The sequence below is a fragment of the Aethalodelphis obliquidens genome, unplaced genomic scaffold (assembly GCF_003676395.1).
Source record: "Aethalodelphis obliquidens isolate GAN/ISIS:26980383/991018 unplaced genomic scaffold, ASM367639v1 scaffold16, whole genome shotgun sequence".
Taxonomy (NCBI): domain Eukaryota; kingdom Metazoa; phylum Chordata; class Mammalia; order Artiodactyla; family Delphinidae; genus Aethalodelphis; species Aethalodelphis obliquidens.
Window position 1 is genome coordinate 34,127,372 of NW_020837960.1, and position 22,737 is coordinate 34,150,108.

Sequence of the window (22,737 nt, forward strand, 5' to 3'; positions counted from 1 at the left end):
ACAGGGACCGTTCCTGGAAACAATATCCCCTGAGTGATGAAATCAGTATTTTGTGGTCTTTTTACCAATACCTGAAAGTCAGTTGGCTGGATATAAAACCCACAGCTTGCCATTTTCTTTTGAGTATTTTTAGAATGTTACTCTCTTACCTTCTGGCATAAAGTGTTGATGATGACAATGTTATTTTATATCTCTCGTGAATCAATGATTTTACTAGATAATCTCTCAGTGTTGGCATTCCTGAACCGATTTTCCAAGATAGGCAGTGCGCCTTTTCAATGTATTTTTTAAAGCAGTATTTTAGGGACACTTTTTTGAATTGGGTTTTTAGTATTTGTTTTGATCTATTTCTTTTAGTCTTGTTCTTTGACATTCCTATTACATGTATATTAGGTCTCCGTCTAGGTATCTTTTGTTTTCTTTTAAATCCTTTGGATTTTTAAATTAAAAACATCTGCCCTTCTTTTGATCTTGTATTTCTTTTTTTAAACATTTATTTAAATTTATTTGTTTACTTATTTATTTATTTTTGGCTGCGCTGGCTCTTTGTTGCTGCACTCAGGCTTTCTCTAGTTGCAGTCAGCAGGGGCTACTCTGTTGCGGTGTGCAGGCTTCTCACTGTGGTGGCTTCTCTTGTTGCGGAGCACGGGCTCTAGGCATGCAGGCTTCAGTAGTTGTGGCACGCGGACTCAGTAGTCGTGGCTTGTGGGCTCTAGAATGCAGGCTCGGTAGTTGTGGCGCACAGGCTTAGTTGCTCTGCAGCATGTAGGATCTTCCCGGACCAGGGATCAAACCCGTGTCCCCAGCATTGGCAGCTGGATTCTTAACCACTGTGCCACCAGGGAAGTCCCTTGTATTTCTCTTTAAGACATTTTCTATTACTTATTTGCTTTGTGTTTTTTCCAGTTTAGTCTACATTCTGATATGATTTTCTTTTCCTTCCTGAGTGCTATCATCTCTTTTCAAATCTTCCTTTTTCTGTAATCAATCTTATTTGAGTTTTTCTAATTCTATTTTATGTTGTTCTTCACAGTGTCTATCATTTTCTAAATTTTTTAGTTTACTTTGAAATACTACTGCTTTGTAAGCCTGTCTTTTTCGTGGATTCCATTGCCTCTAGGGATATTATTTGGCCCCTAATTCTCTTTTCTCATAATAATTTGTAAGGAGTTCGACTGTAATCCTTCTTTTCACTAATGTTTTAAGTGAAGTAAAATTTCCTGTACTTCAGGAGAACGGGGGGATCACAACCGCTTTCCGAGCTTCATGGCTCTGGAACTCTGACTTGTGTCGTTCTCCCAAAGTGACAGACAACATGGCTTCATACCTTGCTCTCTACTTTTATCTGCATCTTTTCTTTCCTTCGCCCCACAGTCTGCCTTGCTCAAATCAGGCTCTCTTCTCAGCAGATTCTCCTCTGTCTGGGGGTCCTGGAAGAGAGCTTGTATGGCTAAGAAGGCTTCAGTACCATGAAACACCGGCCTGTCACAGAGCTCTCGCATTGTACTACAAAGAGCACCCTGCGTCTCACTTTTGGTTGCTGTTCTCAAGTTGGCCCATGTGCTCTAGTGAAATGCTGTTGCCAATTCCTATTTTCAGACCTGTGAGGACCCCAGGCAGCTTTCCCTCTCCATCCTCCCCCACAAGTGTGACACCACAGGGTCTGGTTTGTGGAGCACCCCACCTGCTTGTGTTGCCTACTTTCGTTGTAGATGTTGTCCATGCAGTCTGCAGATTTGCATCCATGTTTATGTGTTTATGGTAGGATTCTAGCAGACTCTACAATTATACCTTGCCATTTCCCAGAATCCTAATTCACTCTTTCTGGTAATTTACACATTTTTAGCTATCCATGCAATTTTAAGCTTATGAAATACATTTTTATTTCTATCTGCTTGTGTGCCTCAAGGGTTTTTTTTTTAACAGTTTGAATTCTTTCTAGATACCACCAAAGTTTATTATGTACTTCACATTTTTATCTTTCCTGTTTTTGTTTTTTAATTTTTTGGCCACACCATGCGGCATGTGGGATCTTAGTTCCTTGACCAGGTATTGAACCCACGCCCCCTGCAGTGGAGGTGCAGAGTCTAAACCACTGGAGTGCCAGGGAAGTTCTTCTTTCCTGCTTAAAACCTTAAAATTAACTAGACAGATCAACTAGATCTTATGAAAATTTCAGAATATGTCAGAAAAATCAAAACTGATAAGAATCCATCCAAAAAGAAACATATTTAAAATCATATTCAATAATGAGAAAATTTACTCAGCTAAAAACTACCTTATATCAACAAGAGAGCATTCCAAAGATAATCTTCCCATGGTCTTTAGGTTTTCTTGAAGTTCTCTTAAACACTTAATATTCACTACTAGTTCAACACCCACGTCATACAGCAAGACCTATGAAAACAATAACTTATTAAGTCTATGGAAAGACAGTGCTTAAAAATTTTTTTTTTGCAAACTGAAAAGCATGATAAAAATTGGATGAAAATACAAAATGCATTCACTTTCATGATTATATTCTTAATGCTGCATTTACCTCCACCAATGTGTCTGTAACCATTCTGATGATCTGGCCCCTTTGCCACTGATTTTCATCTGGGATCTTAACAGCACAGTGCATATTGCTCTTCCATTTAACAGGTTCCCATTTTGAGTTTTCATAAGCAGAGACCATCTTTTCTCCTAAACTATGTAAAGAAAAAAAATGTTAACTCTCGAAACCTTTTCTTGTGACGTACAATTCCCTGACTCCCTGTCTTCTACTGTCCTCCCTCCCTCATTCTATTCCAAACAAACCGGCTACCTTGTTCTTCCTTGGACACCCAAGCACATTTCCACTGCAGGGTCTGGAACTAGTTCTTCCCTCTGCCTGACGTGAGCTTCTCCCAGGCATCTTCATGGCTCCCTCCCTCCCTGCCTTCAGGGTCCATTTCAAGTGTCACTGACTCTGTGAGGTCTTCCTCCCCCACTGCTTGATCTTTCTCGTCTTCATCATCATCTGCTGCACTGAATACTTTGTTCACTGTCACTCCCTCTACTAGAATTTAAGCTCCATGACAGCATAAGCTTGTCCATGTTTTTAGCACTGTATCCCCAACACCTATAATACTGGCTGTCAAATAATAGGCACTCAGTAAGCATTTGTGGAATTTATAAACCCTAACACAGTGAAAATAACCAGTAAAAATATTATTTGTATATTTTTAACTGGTTTTTTAGTGAATATTTAGCTGAAATAATTTTGTACTTTTAAAATTCTGCATTTATGACTTCTAGATCTTTGAAACGAAATACAGAAAGAAGAATAAAGCTACACGCACAATGTTTTCTTTGAATGTTATACCTATGAAGTAAGTCTTCTGTTAATAACCACTGAACATAAATCTTCTCAGGAGACACTACATTGCAGATGTACACAGGCAGTTCCTTATAATAAAGTGACTGCAGATCCTCATTAGGTAGAGATTTTGCAAATACAGGATTTAAGTTGTTTACTTCATTTGAAATAATTTCTTCTGGAGAAGGATCCCATACTTCAGTATGCTTTTTGGAATTATCTTTGAGGGTGTATCTGAAAAATAACAAAACCCATTAGCAAAAAGAGTAGCTTGCAAAATATTTATGTTTGTATTTGCTTAGATCTAGAGATGAATAATATGATTTTAGATACGATTCACTGCTTTGCAGTTTTGATACTAACAGAAATTTTAGTCTTTTGCAGAGCACAGGCTCTGGACGCGCAGGTCCAGCGGCCATGGCTCACGGGCCCACGGCATGTGGGATCTTCCTGGACCAGGGCACGAACCCGTGTCCCCTGCATCAGCAGGTGGACTCTCAACCACTGTGCCACCAGGGAAGCCCTAGTCTTTTTTTTAAAAAGAGTTCTTAATGATTAACAAAGGACAAAGAGGAAAAGTAAAAGCCAAACTTTCTATTTTAAAAACAGTTTAAAATACCAAGCGTGCTCATAATTACACAATTTCCCACTGATATTTTGTACTCACAAAGGAATAGAACTATTCAGTGTCTTTTTTTTTGGTGACTTGAATATTTCTCCTTGACTAAAAAGTATCCATCTGTCTGAGAATATAAGTGGAAAACAACTGCTATTTTAAAATATCTTAATAAGCAAAATTATAGAAGTGTTTAGAATGTCTAATGAATCAGATTAGCTCAGATTCTAATCACAAATAATTAATGTCAAAATTTCTTTAAAGGAAAAAACTTAAGTTCTTTCACAATAAGCTTGAGATTTTGCTAACCAAAGAGACTAACAATTTTTCCTTCTAAATCTAATGGACAGTTTTCAGTCCTTACTCAACATCTACTCCGAGCCTAAACTAGCTACTCTTTCCTTCTTGAAATGTTCTCTTTCTTTGGTTCCTGGTTTTTCTTTAGTTTTAGGTTCCCAATTTTTTTTTTTTTTTAACTTCTCTCTCTTGTAAGTGATAATGCTCAGACTTGCATCTTCACCTAAGAAGACTGGGATGATTGATGAAAGTGATGGACTCATTTATTATGTGTATGTTAACTTGCCATCTGAATCACCTAACCAGGTCTCTCTTCCATGCTCCAGACCCAGGTACTCATTTCTTTCATTCAACTAATATTTCCTGGGTACATACTGTGAGCCAAGAATGCTAGATCCCAGAGATATGGCAGTGGACAAAATAAGCAGGGTTCCTGTCCTCCTGGAGTTTATGCTATTGTGATACTGAGAGATCACATAATTACACAAAAAATAAATTATACAGAACAAGGGCATAGGCCAACGAAATCTAACCCAGTCTGTGAGTTGGAGAAGGTTTCTCTTGATTAAATGACATTTCAATTGAGATTTTAAAAGGACAAGCAGAAGTTAGTGAGGCATTCCAGAAACCAAAAGAAAACATGTAGCTTTGACATAGTAAAGCAGTAGGACATGACATGAACCTTAAGGTAGACAGGCACCAGAATATTTGGGAAACATTATGTTTTATTTTATAAAGGATGGTGTGCGTATATGATATAGTTGAGCCCGACAGACTAGACTGTGGAACTTCTCATTTCTTTTCTTCTTATGCCTCAGGTGCTCAGGGCACGCACTGATCAAGGGAAGCTCATGTTCTACTTTGAGGACAGGCAATAGATACTATGAAAACAGTGGGACTGGTTGCAGTCCTCAGGAATCGGCAATCCGGGTGTGGAAGGGCAAGGAGACTGGCTGGGCTGCCAGAGCAGCAGAGGTGGTTTATGAAAACTGGTACCTTGGGAGGGGCAAAGCAATGTGCTTTTATAAAATTTTCAAAAGTAAATACTGTAAGTGCAATTAGTTAAGATCACGGGCTCTTTCCACTCTCACTTTTCCTGTCCTTTTTTTTCTCATCTTGGATGTTGGCCAAAGCGTTCTGGGGTGGCTAAGGGGAAGCTGAGTTGGAGACACATTTAGTTTGTATTTAGTGGGATACAGTTTTGTGGCTCACGACACATCCTGTGGAGTTACGCTATTGCTAGCCATCTTGGTGCAGCAGTGGGTTCCAGAAATGCTCCCACAACCTTAGTGTCACATATGAAAACATAAGGTTCAATACAAAGCTAATGCACCACTATGTGTAATAAGTAATTGAGCCACTGTACACCTGTTTTTCTGGCATAACAGTGCTTCTCTTTCATTCTTTAACATGTCCCAGTTTGGACGAGAAATAGGGTTACCCTGTTAATAAACAAATTAAATCATAAATCAATACATTAATAAATGTCAAATCAAACTGTATTAAAGATTCATTATAATAAAACTTGAAGTGTCTTGAATATTATGTATATACATAATATATGTATAATACATGAAAGAAATAATAGATTTTCCTAAAATTAATTTTAGAAATTTACATGACATTACCAATAATTGAGCTATGGCTCTAAAAAACTTTAAAAAAATTACCAATAAACAAATTTCGATCAGCCACACTAAAGACTGGATTACTTTTCTATTCTCTCCATAGGGATATCACAAAATCTGATATTTCATGTGGTAATCAGTATACAGCTAAAAAAGAAAGTATTTTACAGATGAGTCTGAATTTTCTAACATTTGTTAACTTTTGAAAATCTGTAATTTGTTGATTTCTTTTGCCAGCCTATATAAATATTACTTTTGCTTTTTAAATTCTATAGTTATAATTTTGCATTCTTTTTCTCAAAATGGGGTCTCCCAAATGGTACAAACTTCAGGCTGACCCAGGAGACCTGGAGTTGCCCTTGCCGGGCACAAGCCTGAGCACCAAGGGTGAGCAGACATGGCTGCCTCTCCCCTCACCCGCCTTCCTTAGCCGCTGCAGCACCCGCTCCTCACTCTCACCACGCGACTCCTGCGGTCCCACGGCTGAGGGCATGGCCCACAGCTCCCGACCGCTGCACAATGCTTTTGCTGCCTGGAGATTCTCCCTCTGCTTTCTTAGCCACAGGACCTCACGCCAATACACCCAGAGCGGGCGCTGCCTTCACTCTCCCCACAAACCTGTGCTCTGTTCTCAGGGAACAGTGTCACCAGTCACTGGTGGTCAGGTCAGTGATCCTGAGTCAACCTCAACTCCCTCCTCTTTCTCACCTACAATGAGCAGCAGGGTCTTGTGATGCTCACCCCCTTTATGTTTCACGATCTAGCCATTTTCCATCTCCAGGTGTTCTTTGAAAACTTGCCATCAGACACAGCTTTCTAAAATGCAAATCTCTCAGTCCTCTGTTTAAAATCCTTCAATAGCTCCCCTTTCTTCAAGGGATAAACTGCAAACACATTCAAGTGTTTGAAAAGTACTGTAATTTACTTCTCAGTGACTGAGGTTCCTCAATTATCTAGTCTCTGCGTTTCTCCTGCCATACCAGCCACTAGTACCTTTTTTTTCTGTCCGTTAGCTGTGTGACTATACTAACAATACATAAACACACATATTTTTCCTGAATGCAGGCCTTCACTCCTGGTTGTATTAAAGAATTCAGCTTAAGTGAGAGCTCCACTGGTGAGCCCTCCAGGATTCCCCCACAGCACCGTAATTACCCTTTGCACAGCTCTTATCGCACTGAAAGGTCAGACTGACCATCTCCTTTCCTACTACAAACCAACCTTACTCACCACTGAGTATAGCATAACAAGTCAGCCTGTAAATATTTCTCGCTTATGTAACTGAACAATAAGGACTATTGGCTAATGGGCTATTTAAAAAAAAAAAAAAAGTTTATTGAAGTGTATCTTAGATGTCAAAAAGTTCACCCATTTCAAGTGTATGACAGTAACTTTACCAAATGGTATAACCACCAGCATCGATCAGTTTTAGAACATTTTCACACATACACCCCCGTAAGATCCCCCACGTCCATTTACCCTTAATCCTTGTGCCCACTTCTAGCCCCAGGCAACCCCTAATCTACTTTCTGCATCTACTGGTTTGCCTTTTCTGGACATATCATACAATTAGTAATCTCCTGTTTCTGGCTTCTTTTACCTAGATTAAAATTTCTGAGGTTTAGGGACTTCCCTGGTGGTCCAATGGTTAAGATTCTGTGCTCCCAGTTCCGGGGGGCTGGGTTTGATCCCTAGTCAGGGAACTAGATGCCACATGCCGCAAAGAAGATCCCACGTGCTGCAACTAAGACCCGGCACAGCCAAATAAATAAAGAAATATTTTTAAAAAATTTCTGAGGTTTATCCATGAAGTAGATGTGTCAGTTTGCTTCTTTTTATGGCTGAACAATATGCCACTGTAGGAATATACTGTGTTCTGTCTATTCACCAGTCACTGGATATTTACATTGTTTCCAATTTTTGGCTAGAATATGAATAGTGCTGCTATGAACAACTGCTTGCAAGTTTGTGTATGGACATATGTTTTCATTTCTCCTGGGTAGATACCTAGGAGAGGAACTGCTAGGTTTTATGGTACTTTTATGTTTAAATTTTGAGACATCCACAAGCCATTTTCCAAAGAGCTACACGCTGTTCTGCGTCCCCCAGTAATGAGGGTTACTCCACGTCCTCACCAGCATCTGTAATTGTCTGTCTTATGTATAACAGCTGTTCTAGTGGGGGAGAAATGGTACCTCATTATGGCTTTAATCTGCATTTCCCTGATGATTAATGACATTGAGCATCTTTCATGTACCGATTAGCCAATTGTATATCTTCTCTGGTAAATGTCTGTTCATATATTTTATCCATTTTCTTTGGTTGGACTGTCTTCTTATTGAGTTTTAAGAGTTCTAGGAATTCCAAAAACAAGTCCTTTATAGGATACGTTCTGCAAGTATTTTCTCCCGGTCTGTTGTTTGTCTTTCACTTACTTAATAGTGTCTTTTGAAATGTATATGTTTTAAATACGATGAGGACAAACTTATCATTTCTTTTCTTTTATGGACTATGCTTTTGGTGTCTTATCTTAGATATCTTTGCTCAATCCACTGTACTGAAGATTTCCTTTTTTCTTCTGGAAATTTACTTTTAGCTCTTAATTTTAAGAGTATAATCCATTTGAGCTAGCCTTTGTGTACAGTGTGAGGTAAGAATTATGCAAATGCAAATTAAACCAAATATGAGACACCACTACACATCTACTAGAGCCACCAGAATCTAGTACACCGACAGCACAGAATGCTGGCGAGGATGTGGAGCAGCAGGAACCCTCACTCACTGCTGGTGGGAACGCACACTGAAGTTACTGTGGAAGACAGTTTGGGGGTTTCTTATAAAACTAAACATACTCTTATCATAGGATCCAGCAATTGTGCTACTTGGTATTTACCCAAAGGAGTTGAAAACTTATGTCCACACAAAAACCTGCACGCAATCTCTACAGCAGCTTTATTCATAATTGCCAAAACTTAGAAGCAACCAAGATGTCCTTCAGTAGGTGAATGGATAAATAAACTGTGGTGCAACTAGACAATGGAATATTATTCAGTGCTAAAAAGCAATGAGCTGTCAAGCCAGAAAAAGACACAGAGGAACCTTAAGTGCATATTACTAAGTGAAAGATGCCGATCTGAGAAGGCTACAGACTGTATGATTCCAATGTGGAAAAGACAAAACTACGGAGACAGTAAAAAGATCAGTGCTTGCCAGAAACTAGAGGGGAGGGAAGGATGAACAGGCTCTCACAGAGTTTTAGGACAGTGAAAATACTCTGTATGATACTATAATGGTGGATTCAAGTCATTATATATGTTAAACCCCACAGAATACACACTAATATAAACCATGGACTTTGATGATTATGACACATCCATACAGTCTCACTGATACCAGCGAACACAACACGTTAGGGGGTGATGATGGTGGGGAGGCTGTGCCTGCGTGGGGCAGGAAGTGTACGGGAACTCTGTGCCTTCCGCTCCACATTCTGAACCCAACACTGCTACAGAAAACAAAGCCTATCTAACAAAATAAAAAGGGTGACAGACCTGAATATGAAACATAAAACTATAGAATACACAGGAGAAAACCTTTATGACCTGGGGTTAGGCAAAGATTTCTTACCTAAACACAAGCACCTGAATTATAAAAGAAAAAACATTGTCAAACTGAACTTCAAAACCAGAACCTTCTGCTTTTCTTTTTTTAAATAAATTTATTTATTTATTTATTTTTGGCTGCGTTGGGTCTCCATTGCTGCGTGTGGGCTTTCTCTAGTTGCGGCGAGCGGGGGCTATTCTTCGTGGTGGTGCGCAGGCTTCTCTTGTTGCAGAGCACAGGCTCTAGGCACGCGGGCTCAGTAGTTGTGGCGCAAGGGTTCTAAGAGCGCAGGCTCAGTAGTTGTGGCGCACGGCATTTGTTGCTCCGCGGCATGGGGGATCTTCCCAGACTAGGGATCGAACCCGTGTCCCCTGCACTGGCAGGCGGATTCTTAACCACTCACTGCGCCACCAAGGAAGTCCCCCTTCTGCTCTTTGCAAGACACTTTAGGAAGTCAGATTGGAAGAAAATATTTGCAAAGCACATGCCTAATGAAAGGCTTGTATCTAGAATGTATAAACAACTTTCATATTTCAATAACAATAAGCAACAATGTTTTAAAAGCCAGACACAAAAAGGCAAAATGTTATATGACTCCATTTATATGAAGTTGTGGAATAGTCAGAATTATGGAGACAGAAATTCGATCAGGAGCTGCCAAGGACCAGGTGTGGCGGAAGGAGACTGACTACATGAAGGCACCAGAGGGAACTCTGAGGGGTGATGGAAACAGTCTGCATCTTGACTGTGATGATGGTTGCATGACTATATGTATTTATCAAAACTCATAACTGTACCTAAAAAGGGTGAATTTCTTATTGTATATGTTATATATCTCAATAACCCTACTTAAAAAAAAAAAGAAAACTCAGTCCAATACATTTGAATGTTTCCTCTCCTTTCCTTCCCTCCCTCGCTTAGGACCTATAGTGAAAAAGGGCAGGCCCTCTCTTCTGCTACTAGTTCCGTTCCTCCCTTGTTAGGGGCGAGGTGGGGGGAGAGCCAGACCACACGCTGAGCACGTCACTGCAGGCCTCTGCTGGGTGTCTCCTCACTGCTCCTCTGGCTTCCCCTGGCAGGCATCACGTGTGGGTGTTATCAAATATTGGCTTTCTTAATGGCTGTGCGAGGGAGTTCTTCAGAAGACCCCTCAGGGGCCAACCCCAATGCACAAGTCACTATTGTGGAAGAACTGCTGTGTCTTGACTTCACACCCTCCCACCCTCCCTAGCACCGCTCTGCTCTTCTGATTCCGGGGTCACCTCAACCACTGGCCTGGCCTGGGTCTCAGCACAATAGCTCAAGCCTGGGTCTCTCTGAAAGTATCTACCTGAGCGCAGGAAAGATCCACATGTCTCCAGGTGAGAACATGGGCTTCTCTGCCACGATGCTCACGCTCGACCCTGCCGTTTCTCTTCCTGATCCTCTTCACAAAGGTTCAGGAGGCACCTAAGCAGACACCCCACCTAGAATAAGATGCCAGTCTCCTTTTCTTAGAAGCACCCTACATCTCCAGGAGCCATTCTTGTTGTTGTAGAATCCCTTACAGATGAAGGAAAAAGCCACTCTATTCCCACTAGACTAAAGACTCCAATTATTTTTCCTTCTCTTTTTACTGACCCATTAACAGGGAAAAGCTCCCAAGTCTATAGCCTAAGCAGATAATCAATGGGGAATGATATGCCAGTTTCCCTTCTTGTGAAGTGTTACATATGAAGTAAAAATAAAAGTTTACAGGTCCACTTACCCTACTTCATAAGATGCTAGGCCCTCTTTAACTAGCTGGTCATTAATACTGGTAGGAGTCATTCCAGGAGCACCATGAAAATCGAAAAGCTCAACTAAGAGCACATTGTCTTCCAGAATTTCTGTAAAACCATTAAGACTAGTTTGGGGAAAGAAACAAATATGTCCCAAAATATACTAAAGAGCAATTTTTAAAAACCTGAGAACTTAATTTCCTTCATTTTGCATAATGTCAGTCTCTCTCTAGGGGTAAAAGTAGCATTTTTCACACATAAAAGAACTGCCAATGTTAATAAAATTTTCATTTTAGGTTATTGTGTACTGTTCCATAATGAACCGAAAGCAGCTTAAAGCTTTTAGATCCAGAAAAAACATAGTGACATATACTTATTGAAGCAGCATTCTGTTGTGTTTTTAAACTGTTTTATTGGATTCTGCCAAATTCCAGAGGACAAAAGAAATGAATGAAAGTTAATTCAGGCCAGTGCTTATTTGCAAAGTTTTACAGCTTTTATAAGAATGGCACCAAACAACAACAACAACAAAAGGCAGCACAAAGTTTAAAACAACAAAAACTCAACCCAGAGCATTAAGTGGAATTTTTCCCCGTCCTTCTGTTTTTAGGACAAACCATTAGGTCTATTTCTTAATCTAAACTGGGAGTTAGCTGAGGGTAAAGTTACACCTCGTGTGCCTATTTACTTATTTATAGTACATAGCATAGAGAACCTGCTCAATATGCATTTGAATAAACGACAGAGGAATTTCTTTAGGAAACACACAGTTCTATGCACTGAGATCGGTTTATGCCTATACTTCTATACAATAGTAGCTGGCAGGTGCTAAGAGAATGATGATTCCAAATAAAAAGATAACTCATTACCAGCAGTAACATCCTATATTACCTAGTTGTAAGAATACATGTTAGAAAGCTATTTTTCAAGAGCTTAAAAATCATTCTTCACTACTTTTTTAACAGATAAATTATCTAGAAACAAGAAGCTAAGCAACTCTGAGCCTCAGTAAACTCTAATCTCCTCACTTTCCATCTTTTGTGTTCCCTTTAGTGCTTTGATTTCATACTGCCCATGCACAAGTTCTTTATTCCACAGGGCCAGCTTCCCATGGTGCTGTACCTTCACCATCTTCCCTGCTCTGCTCCTAATTAAAATTTAAATGTCTCTTGCTTTGTAAGGTAACAATGTATACTAATCTCATCACTGTGCAGGTTAATGGGGAAAGATGTTTTAGGTCTGGTGGGGCCTTCTGGCATTCCTTAAATCAAATTATCTAGGTTAAGATACACTACAACTTGTGTTTAGATATTATTGGTATAACAAGTAATTGAGAATGAAAAAGGGGGAGTCAAGAGAGAAACCCAGGAGGTCTTGTCTTCATGGGTTAACCTCGGGAGGAGACGTTAAAGGGAGAGCTAAAAACCAACAGAATAAAATACCAAAAGGAAAGCTGAGAAGCAGAATTAAAGCACATTAAAGTCAGCTCAAAATCAGTGGAGATTACTCAAGACTAAGAGGCCCTTAACTTACTGTTTATATCAGAGAATCCAGACATAAAAATTCTATAGACTAAGGGTACAATTTCTACCATCACATTCCTCTTCAACAGAGCTACTACGTCAGAACAATGTCTTATGTTAAAGTGAATAAATTAACACAAATATGCAATCATTTCTAGGTTATGTGGCCTTGAGCAATTGATCTTTAAGCTTCAATTCCCTTGTAAAACAGGCTAATAATCTCATGGTATTTTGGGTTTACTAGATGGGAGTATGATGAAAATAAAAAAAATGGATACAGTAAAAAGTACCTTTTGAAGTCCCTTAAGTCAACCCTAAGTAAACATGCTCATGTGTATCCTGCACTAGTACTTGTTAAGACCAACACAGCCACGTTGGTTACAGCTTTGGAAAAGATCAAAATCCCAGATAATAACAGCTTTCAAATCCCCCATCCAAATCCCTTGGGGCCAGACATGTTTCAGAATTCTTCAAATTGAGAAAAGCTATATAGAACATATATTGCTTATTTTGTAATACCCCCAGCAATTCTGAGGCAGCAGCTCAGAAGCGAACATGACTATCCTGAAGTGGAATATATCTCACTGTAAAGAAGATCAATACAACATATAGCATTGTATCTTCATGTAAATTCAGATCAGATTTTGCCATTAAACTTGCTGGGTTACCAAACTGTGGGCTAGCGCTCAGCCTGTGTATCTCAGACCCAAACTGTTCCAAAAAAGAAGCAACTTTTTTTCAAAATATGCCGAGAGCCTATACTTAAACTTCCTCAAGTAGAATGAAACAAAAACAAAAAAACCTATTTACCAGTTATGTCCCATCTCCCCTCACTTTCTTGCAAATTATACCTTAGCATCCATCACTCCAAGATGAGGGACAGAGACCCAGGACAAAAGCAAAGAGAAACAAGAGAAGCTAACTCCTTGCTTTACGGCTTTCAAAGGGCCATGCTGAGGGTGACTTGATCTTTAATGGAAATTTTTGCCTCATGTACTGATTTTAGGCTCTAGAGCCTGCAGAAGATATTATTCCATTGTCCCCAGTTCTCAATAAATGTTCTCTCTCACTACTCATACTGATGACACATTGAATTTATTATATGATCTGACAAATGTTATATCATAATGTTAGTCTTATTTAAAATTATCATACAGCAACAAATAAAAATGGAAATAGCTTACTAATGACTGAACATGTCATAAACTTATCTTGAGTCTTTTCTTGAAATTTTTCTGTAGCTTTTTTTGACCACTGCAGTGTCCCTTTACATGGTTCAATATAGGCCAGCTTACATTTAATTGCCTGTGTCAAACAAAATTGCACCATTAAGAAAGTAAACTTAACTTACAGTTATTTTAGAATTAAAATAAAGTGTTAAATGTGTACAAAACTAAACTTTGCATTTGAATTTAATACATATTTAGAAAACAAATAAATGTCCAAAGATGTCTCTAACAGTACTTTTATAAATGCAAACAGTTAATCAACAGAGTATGGGATTAAGAGGTACAAACTATTATGTATAAAATAAGCTACAAGGATATATTATACAGCACAGGGAATATAGTCAATATTTTACAATAACTATAAATGGAGTATAACTTTAAAAAATCATGAATCACTATATTGTACACTTGCAACATACATAATGTACATCAATTAAAAAATAAAATCCGTAATAACCTATTAAAAAAAATCCAAACCAAAAATGAAACAAACAACAAAAAAACAGAGTATTTTGTTGAATGAATTATTGTATACTCAGACAGTGGAAAAATAAGCATCCACTGAAAGAATTATGATACACTGTTAAATGAAAAATCAAGTTATAGGACTATATATAGTCTAATCCCATAATTTTTTTTTTTTTTTTGCCATACGCGGGCCTCTCACTGCTGTGGCCTCTCCCGTTGCAGAGCACAGGCTCTGGACGCGCAGGCTCAGCGGCCATGGCTCATGGGCCCAGCCGCTCCGCGGCATGTGGGATCTTCCCGGACCAGGGCATGAACCTGTGTCCCCTGCATCGGCAGGCGGACTCTCAACCACTGCGCCACCAGGGAAGCCCTAATCCCATAATTCTTAAAAACACAGAAGGTGTATCTTACAAGTATATATATCAAAAATATTGAATAATTCTGAGTGATTCCCCCCTCATTTTACTCATCCGTATTTTCAAATTTTTCCTGTATCATTTTACCCATTTTTAAATGAAAAATACTGCTTAATAACAATTCAAATACTAGGAGTATATGAATTAGGAAATAAACCTCCTTAAACTTATCTCTGGGGACTAGGATTCCAAGATAAGGATAAGTTTTTTATTGATACTTATTCTTCCAGACTTCTCTCTTTCTCTGGCACACATTATATATACTTAAACATAAATGGGATCACAGTAAAATCATTTCTGTAATCAGTTTTTTTCACATAATATATCATATTCTTACTACCTTATACAGATATTTCAAAATAACACTAAAAGCTGCACACCAGTAAGTACTTATAAAGACACAAATATATACACATTTAGAATTAATGTTTATTTGTTAAGATACATATTATTTCTTAAACAGTTACTATAGAGACTCTTTTCTATAGCCCATGAATCAGAAATTATTTACAGAAAAAGTGAAGTTAAAAGAACATTTCTACAGTGAAAATAACTTCTAAAAATACTTGCATATTTGTGCTAATATTCTAACCCTATGATTTATAATGAGTAGATTACCTTCTCTGCAGGATTCAGAAACTCATCCTTTATTTTACGCATTTCTTTAAGTGTTATTTTTGCTGTATTGCCAAAATCCACATATTTAACTTCAACTTCACGATGTCCAGGCAATCCTTCAAAAATTATGAAATTGGAAATCACAAACTTGGGAAAAAAAAGAATTATCTAGCAAGATTAAGATTGATCTACAATCAACTAGATTCGAACACTTTTATGTTCAACATACAAACTTAATATTATTTTAATGTAGAAAACATTTCTAATATGTGAACTTCACAAAATCAACCATAATGCACAGCTGTTCAGACTCGGTGAATGAGAAACTAACAATTTAAAGATATCTAGGGCTACCCTGGTGGCGCAGTAGTTGAGAGTCCGCCTGCCGATGTAGGGGACACGGGTTCGTGCCCCGGTCCGGGAAGATCCCACATGCCGCGGAGCGGCTGGGCCCGTGAGCCATGGCCGCTGAGCCTGCGCGTCCGGAGCCTGTGCTCCGCAATGGGAGAGGCCACAACAGTGAGAGGCCCGCGTACCGCAAAAATAAAAAAAATAAAAAAGATATCTAAAGGACAAACAAAATCAGGATAACAAAACAGCCATCAAATGCTAGGTGTTATGTCCTAAAAGTTAAGAATTAGGTTTGGAGTTAGACACTTAAATGACATGTGACTCTGAGAACGCTAATTAATATCTCTAAGATACCACCCTGAGCAAGTTACTTCTTCTCTGTAGGCCTCATTATTTCACCTGTAAAGTGGGTGTACCAATAGAATCAAATCTCATTAAGACTCTTTTTGAGGACTCACCTATTTAAAATACTCTGCAAAGAACCAAGCATAAAAGAAGCACTTAGTGTTTGTTAGTCAACATAGGTAATCAAACAAGGCAAAACACTTAATGATCAAGACACAGGTTCATTTGTATAATATCTAATTGTGAAATTTAAAAAAATTATCTGGGGATATTGTGAAAAATGAGCAGAAACAGATCTCTATGTGAAACTAGTTTTCATATTTTAAAGGATACCAAAGAAACCTCTGGAAGGTTTGAACACATCAAAGTTTGAATAAAGATCATAAACTGACCTTTTTGTAAATACTCAGAATATGAAATATGACTGACTTTAGTCCCCTAAGCACACGTATGTACAATGCTACAAAACTTGTTGCCATTACTTTCAAATTTAAAAACGAATACAGTACATGTAATTTCAAAATGGAAAAAGTTTGGGCATTCTCTGCCCCTTGGTAGAAGTGAAAGCAGATGTAACAATACTGGCACTGCTCGAGATGGCACTCAAGCAGCTCAGGTACCTGAGAAGTCGTGTGTACCCTAAGAGTAAGGTAAAGAGGTGAGGGGACCTTGCCCTGTTTTCACTGGAATCCTCATGCAAGAAAGATAATCTCAAGTGTAACGACACCATTAGATTCTTACCATTCCTCAAGTCTCTGAATGCAGATGCGGTTTTAAACAAAAACAAACAAATGGATATGGGATGGGACTTAAAAGAACAGTTTTCCCCAAATTATCAATCATGTGTGAGTAGAATCGGGAGACATGGAAGGTCTCAAAATTTCCCTTCCATTTATTCTCTCTGAGGAAAATGCTCCACCAAAATATGGGAGTAAACCGAAAAGGTAAATGAGATCCAGAAAACAAGCAATCCAATTTAGGAAAACAAGTGAAATAAACTCCCCAAATAACAAGCCTAGGGGACAAGCAGTCTAATTGGAGCAAATAACAGGATGTTTTCACTGTTACGAAAAAAAAAAAAAAATCAAACCAGCATTATCTGAGAAGTCTAATCATGTGGAAAATTGTTTTAAACTATTAGGAAAATGTAGCCATAGGTTACTGGCCAAAAAGTTCTTTCGGTTTTTAAAGTAAAAATAAAAGACACATTTTTCATTTTCACCAAGCACTTCATTGAACAACATATTCACCCTTTTTGTTCCACTACCTTCTGCCATTTTTCAGGCAACTTCATAATTTGATCTTCCCAAAACTTATCTTTTTGAACAAAGAACTGTTCCAGGTGCCTTTTACAGTCTTCCAGGAGATGGAAATTTTTTCCATTAAGAGAATTTTGTGAAGACCGAAATAAATGGAAATCTCAAGGTGTAATGTTTGGTGAATACAGCGGATGAATCAGAACTTCCCAGCCAAGCTGTAACAGTTTTTGCCTGGTCATCAAAGAAACATGCAGTCTTGTGTTACCCTGATGGAAGAGTATGTGTTTTCTTTCTTTCTTTTTTTTTTTTTCTTGGCAGTACGCGGGCCTCTCACTGTTGTGGCCTCTCCTGTTGCGGAGCACAGGCTCCGGACACGCAGGCTCAGCGGCCATGGCTCAAGGGCCCAGCCGCTCCGTGGCATGTGGGATCTTCCCGGACCGGAGCACGAACCCGTGTCCCCTGCATTGGCAGGCGGACTCTCAACCACCGCGCCACCAGGGAAGCCCAGAGTATGTGTTTTCCGTTGACTAATTCTGGACGCTTTTCGTCGAGTGCTGCTTTCAGTTGGTCTAATTGGGAGCAGTACTTGTTGGAATTAATCGTTTGGTTTTCCGGAAGGAGCTCATGATAAGAGGATTCCCTTCCAATCCCACTATATACGCGACATCACCTTCTTTGGATGAAGACTGGCCTTTGGTGTGGTTGGTGGTGGTTCATTTTGCTTGCCCCACGATCTCTTCCGTTCCACATTATTGTACAGTATCCACTTTTCATCCTCCGTCACAATTTGTTTTAAAAATGGAATGTTTTTGTTACGTTTCAGTGGAGAATCGCATGAGGAAATACAGTCAAGAAGGTTTTTTTCGCTTAACTAACGTGGAACCCAAACATCAAAGCGATGAACGTAACCAAGCTGGTGCAAATGATTTTCAACCCTTGATTTGGATGTTTTGAGTATGTCAGCTACTCAAAAGCATCTCCAGCATGGTATGACATTGACTGTTCTCAATTAATGTCTCTATTTGATCGATATCAACTTCAACTGGTCTACCTGACAGTGGAGCATCGTCCAGAAAGAAATCTCCAGCATGAAACTTCGCAAACCACTTTTGACACGTTCTATCAGTCACTGCACCTTCTCCATACACTGCACAAATCTTTTTTTGCGTTTCAGTCGCGTTTTTACCTTTCTTGAAATAATAAAGCATAATATGCTAAAAATGTTGTTTTTCTCTTCCATCTTCAAAATTAAAATGGCTACACAAATTTCACCAATTTTGATGTTTCTTTTTAAATGCACGCTGATACGACAGCTGTCACAATACAACAAACAATACAATTGTTTCGAATGAAGTTAAAGACAACTAAGTGCTATGAGAGCCATCTTACGGGAGAAATGAACCTTTTGGCCAACCCAATGAAAGAAAATGGAGTGAAAAACTGATGCAATTATTAACTCAGAATTAAACTATACTTTATGGAGTAGCACTGAAAATACCTGCATAGAATAAGAATATAACTAAAAATTTTGATATATCAATAACTATGTGGGGGGAGAGAGGGGACAAAAGAGCTACAAGAGATCTAAAATTCATATAACATAATTAATACCTAAGACTGAAGTACCTACAAAGTATTATATTATTTAGAAGAAACAACACAGATAAATAACAAAAAGTATTTGTCTTTTTGGAGAAGAGTGAAGTATGTGTCATTTACCACTATTTAACTTTCTCAATAAGGCAATGTTAGAAAAAAAAAAAAAAATGGTGAAGTCCTAGTCAAATCGAATGAAATCTAAGGAGCCAGAGGTTCATCTATCAACACTATTGCTAGCTTTCTAAAGAGCAAAACTGTAAGATCAAATAATATCACTTCCATGATTTAATTTGTACTGACTCAAATGGTATCAATTTTTAAGCATAACACTTCCCTGAGGAAATAGTGTGCAATTTCCTACCAATAACTTTTGCTCGGTACCAAACTCCATCTTCAAATTTAGCTACACAGGCTTGATCTTGAACTGGACAGAGGATTTCAAGATTTTCTGCATCTTCATTTTTATAGAATTCCTCAATTGCCTTTAATACAAATAAAAAATCCAGGCTCTTTATCTAAGAAACAGAGTTAAAGCAGGGATTAAAGCACTGTAGTTTCATAGAAACTTAAAATTTAAGTGTTGCATGTTTATAGGCACTGCTCATAAAATTATGAAATATTAGAACTGAATTAGATATAAGCTGTCATGTAATTTATATCTGAAATATTTTGTTACAGAAGTAGTATATAAAATTAGCATACATAAACATAACAAAATTTTTAAAAATCACATTTTTCCAGATATCTAAAACGTATATGCTTCTAGGTATTTTTCTTTTTTTTTGGCTGCGCTGTGCAGCTTGCAGGATCTTAGTTCCCTGATCAGGGACTGAACCCAGGCCCAGAAGAGTGAAAGTGCTGAGTCCTAATCACTGGACCACCAGGGAACTCCCGCTCCTAGATCTTTTTCTAAGCACACTTTCCATACTTTTGTATGTACCAAAAATGAGACCATACCATACGTATAATTCGATAATCTGCATTTTTCTATCAATTCTCACTTTTTCTGCCTCAGTAAGTGTTCCTACTAGTACTTCTAGACCATATTAGATTTCCCTAACTGACCAAACCCAGTATCCAATCTAAGACTACATGTTATATTTGGTTACCTCAATAAGTCTTATAATTTAGTGTAGTGTTCTTTTTAAAATGACCCTGTCTTATTAAAGACAGTGTGCTATTTTTCTGCAGAATGCCCCATCTTCTGGATTTATGTGGTTATGTTTTCATCCTGTTATTTATCTTGTTCCTCCACCGAGCAGGGCCTATCCCTGGAATTTCTCCCAAACTGAGAGTTGTATCTACAAGTTTGATGGATTCAAGTCAAATCTTTTGGCTAGAATACGTCAAGTTGCAACAAATCAAGACACAATATTACTGACTCACTAAGGATATGCTAAGATTCACCTACAGAAAGGGCTTGTGATTCTCATCCCTTCATTATACAGTTACGTTTTTCCCTTGTGGTCACCAAGTAATTCATGTAGTACTACTCTGGCATTGTATGAACGTCCAATTTCCCATCAGCCATCCATCTAATGGTTTTAATGTGAATTGATAAATCTTCTTTAATAAATCAATCATTTCAGTAGAGTTTGTGAAATGACTGCATAATTGAATAGAGCTTTATCTTATTAAATGGGACTATTTGGTTACTTTAAAACCTGATGTTCTTATACTACTTAAAACACAGCTCCTAAAACAAAACCAAGGATGAATGTTTATTTTTCCAAATACCAATTCTTAAGATGAAAAATATTTTAAAATCCATCTCAAATGGTCAAAAAATGAAGTTTTTCTCTTTTGTGGGTATAATAATGCAAGTGGAAATTTTCTGAATCTTTTGTTATTTCATATAAATTATTTTCACAACACCTTAAACCTTTCTTTTTTTTTTTTCCACAGTACATTGTTGTAATTGTTCTATTTTATTGTTGGTTATTGTTGTTAATCTCTTGCTGTGCCTAATTTATAAATTAAGCTGTATCTTAGGTATACATGTATAGGAAAAAACATCATATATACAGGGTTCAGTACTGTCCACAGTTTCAGGCGTCCACTGGGAGTCTTGTATCCCCTGCAGACAAGGGGGGACCACTATATGTGATGGAGGAAATGGACGGAGGTCTGGATGCACAGACTGTAAACCTTTATTTCTAAGTAGGTATTATTCATATTCTTCCATTAACAGATTATCCAAATGGAACACTGGAAAATTCAACAGAGAAATGACATCAGCAAAACAGCAGACTCTGAAGCTCCAAGCTCTTGTGTCTCCACAGAAACACTGAAAAAATGAGAAACCATCTGAACCAACTTTGTTAGAGCTCTGGGAAACAAAGCTTTGAAATTGGGTAATGAATAGAAAGAAAAGGAAGAATTATGTGGTACTTGAATGAAAATAACCAGATTGCTTTGGAAAGATTACTGGCACCCAAGCAAACACCCAATCAAGCTTTCAACATTCAAGGAAATCAACATAAACATTTGCTGAACACGAGCTAAAAGAACAGAGAGACTTCAGTGATCACATACTAGGAATAGTATTTGTAAGAATAGTTTGAAAAAGTCTCAAAATAAACCAACTACTAGTCTTCAACAATTTTAAAAAATCCAGGATGTGTGTGGCGGGTGATCTTTCAGAGTTCTGTAATAGTCAATGCCCAATTTTCAACAAGAAATCAGAAGGCATACAAAGAAACAGGAAAACATGGCTCATTCCAAGGAACAAAATAAACAGACAGAAATCAGCCCTTAGGAAGCCCAGATAATGGATTTACTAGACAAAGACTTTAGAACAACTGTCTTAAATATGCTCAAAGAGCTAAAGGAAAACATGGACAAAGAACTAGAGAAAACCAGGAAAACAATAAAGGATTAAAATGAAAGTATCAACAAAGAGACAGTAATTATAAAAAGGAATCAAATTCTGGAGCTGAAAAGTACAATAACTGAAACAAAAAATATTCTGGAGGGGTTCAATAGCAGATTTGATCAGGCAGAAGAGTCAGTGAACTTGAATATAGGACAACTGAAATAGTGAGGAACAGAAAGAAGAAAGAATTAAGTGAACAGAGCCCAAAGTATTTGTCAGATATTAATCACACCAATATATGCATTATGGGAGTCCCAGAAAGAGAAGAGAGAAAGAAAGGAGCAGAAAGAGTATCTGAAGAAATAATGACCAAAAACTTCCCAAATTTGATGAAATACACAAATCTACAAATCCAAGCAATATTATGGGTTGATTTGTGTCTCCTCCAAAAAGATATGTTGGAGTTGTAATCCCCAGAACCTCAAAACATGACCTTATTTGGAGATACGGTATTTATCAAGTTAAAATGAGGTCGTTAAAGTAGGCCTTAATCCAATGTGATTGGTGTCCTTATTAAAAGGGGTTAGTTTGGGCACAAAGACACATACACAGGAGAATGCATGTAAAGATGAAGGCAGAAACTGGAGTGAGGCAGAAGCCACTGAACACCAAATTTTCCAGCTAACCACCAGAAGCTAGGGAAAAAGGCATGGAATAGATTCTCACTCACAACCTTCAGAAGGAACCAACACTACTAACAACTTGATCTCACACTTCTAGATTCCAGAATTGTGAGACAATAAATTTATGTTGTTTAAGCCACTTAACTTGTGGAACTTTCTTATGGCACCCCTAAGAAATGAATACAGA

The 22,737-nt window shown here is 38.1% G+C and overlaps 1 protein-coding gene across 1 annotated transcript in view; it reads right to left on the bottom strand.

The window, feature by feature from the left end:
* RNF17 (ring finger protein 17) overlaps positions 1-22,737 on the bottom strand; it is a 106,840-nt gene that overhangs the window by 38,010 nt on the left and 46,093 nt on the right. The window contains exons 16-22 of the mRNA XM_027116771.1: positions 19,414-19,567; positions 15,499-15,614; positions 13,952-14,072; positions 11,232-11,352; positions 3,347-3,574; positions 2,540-2,690; positions 2,279-2,397 (exon numbers count right to left, since the gene is read on the bottom strand). Of these exons, the coding sequence (XP_026972572.1) occupies positions 2,279-2,397; positions 2,540-2,690; positions 3,347-3,574; positions 11,232-11,352; positions 13,952-14,072; positions 15,499-15,614; positions 19,414-19,567 (1,010 nt within the window). The remainder of the gene's footprint in view (positions 1-2,278; positions 2,398-2,539; positions 2,691-3,346; positions 3,575-11,231; positions 11,353-13,951; positions 14,073-15,498; positions 15,615-19,413; positions 19,568-22,737) is intronic.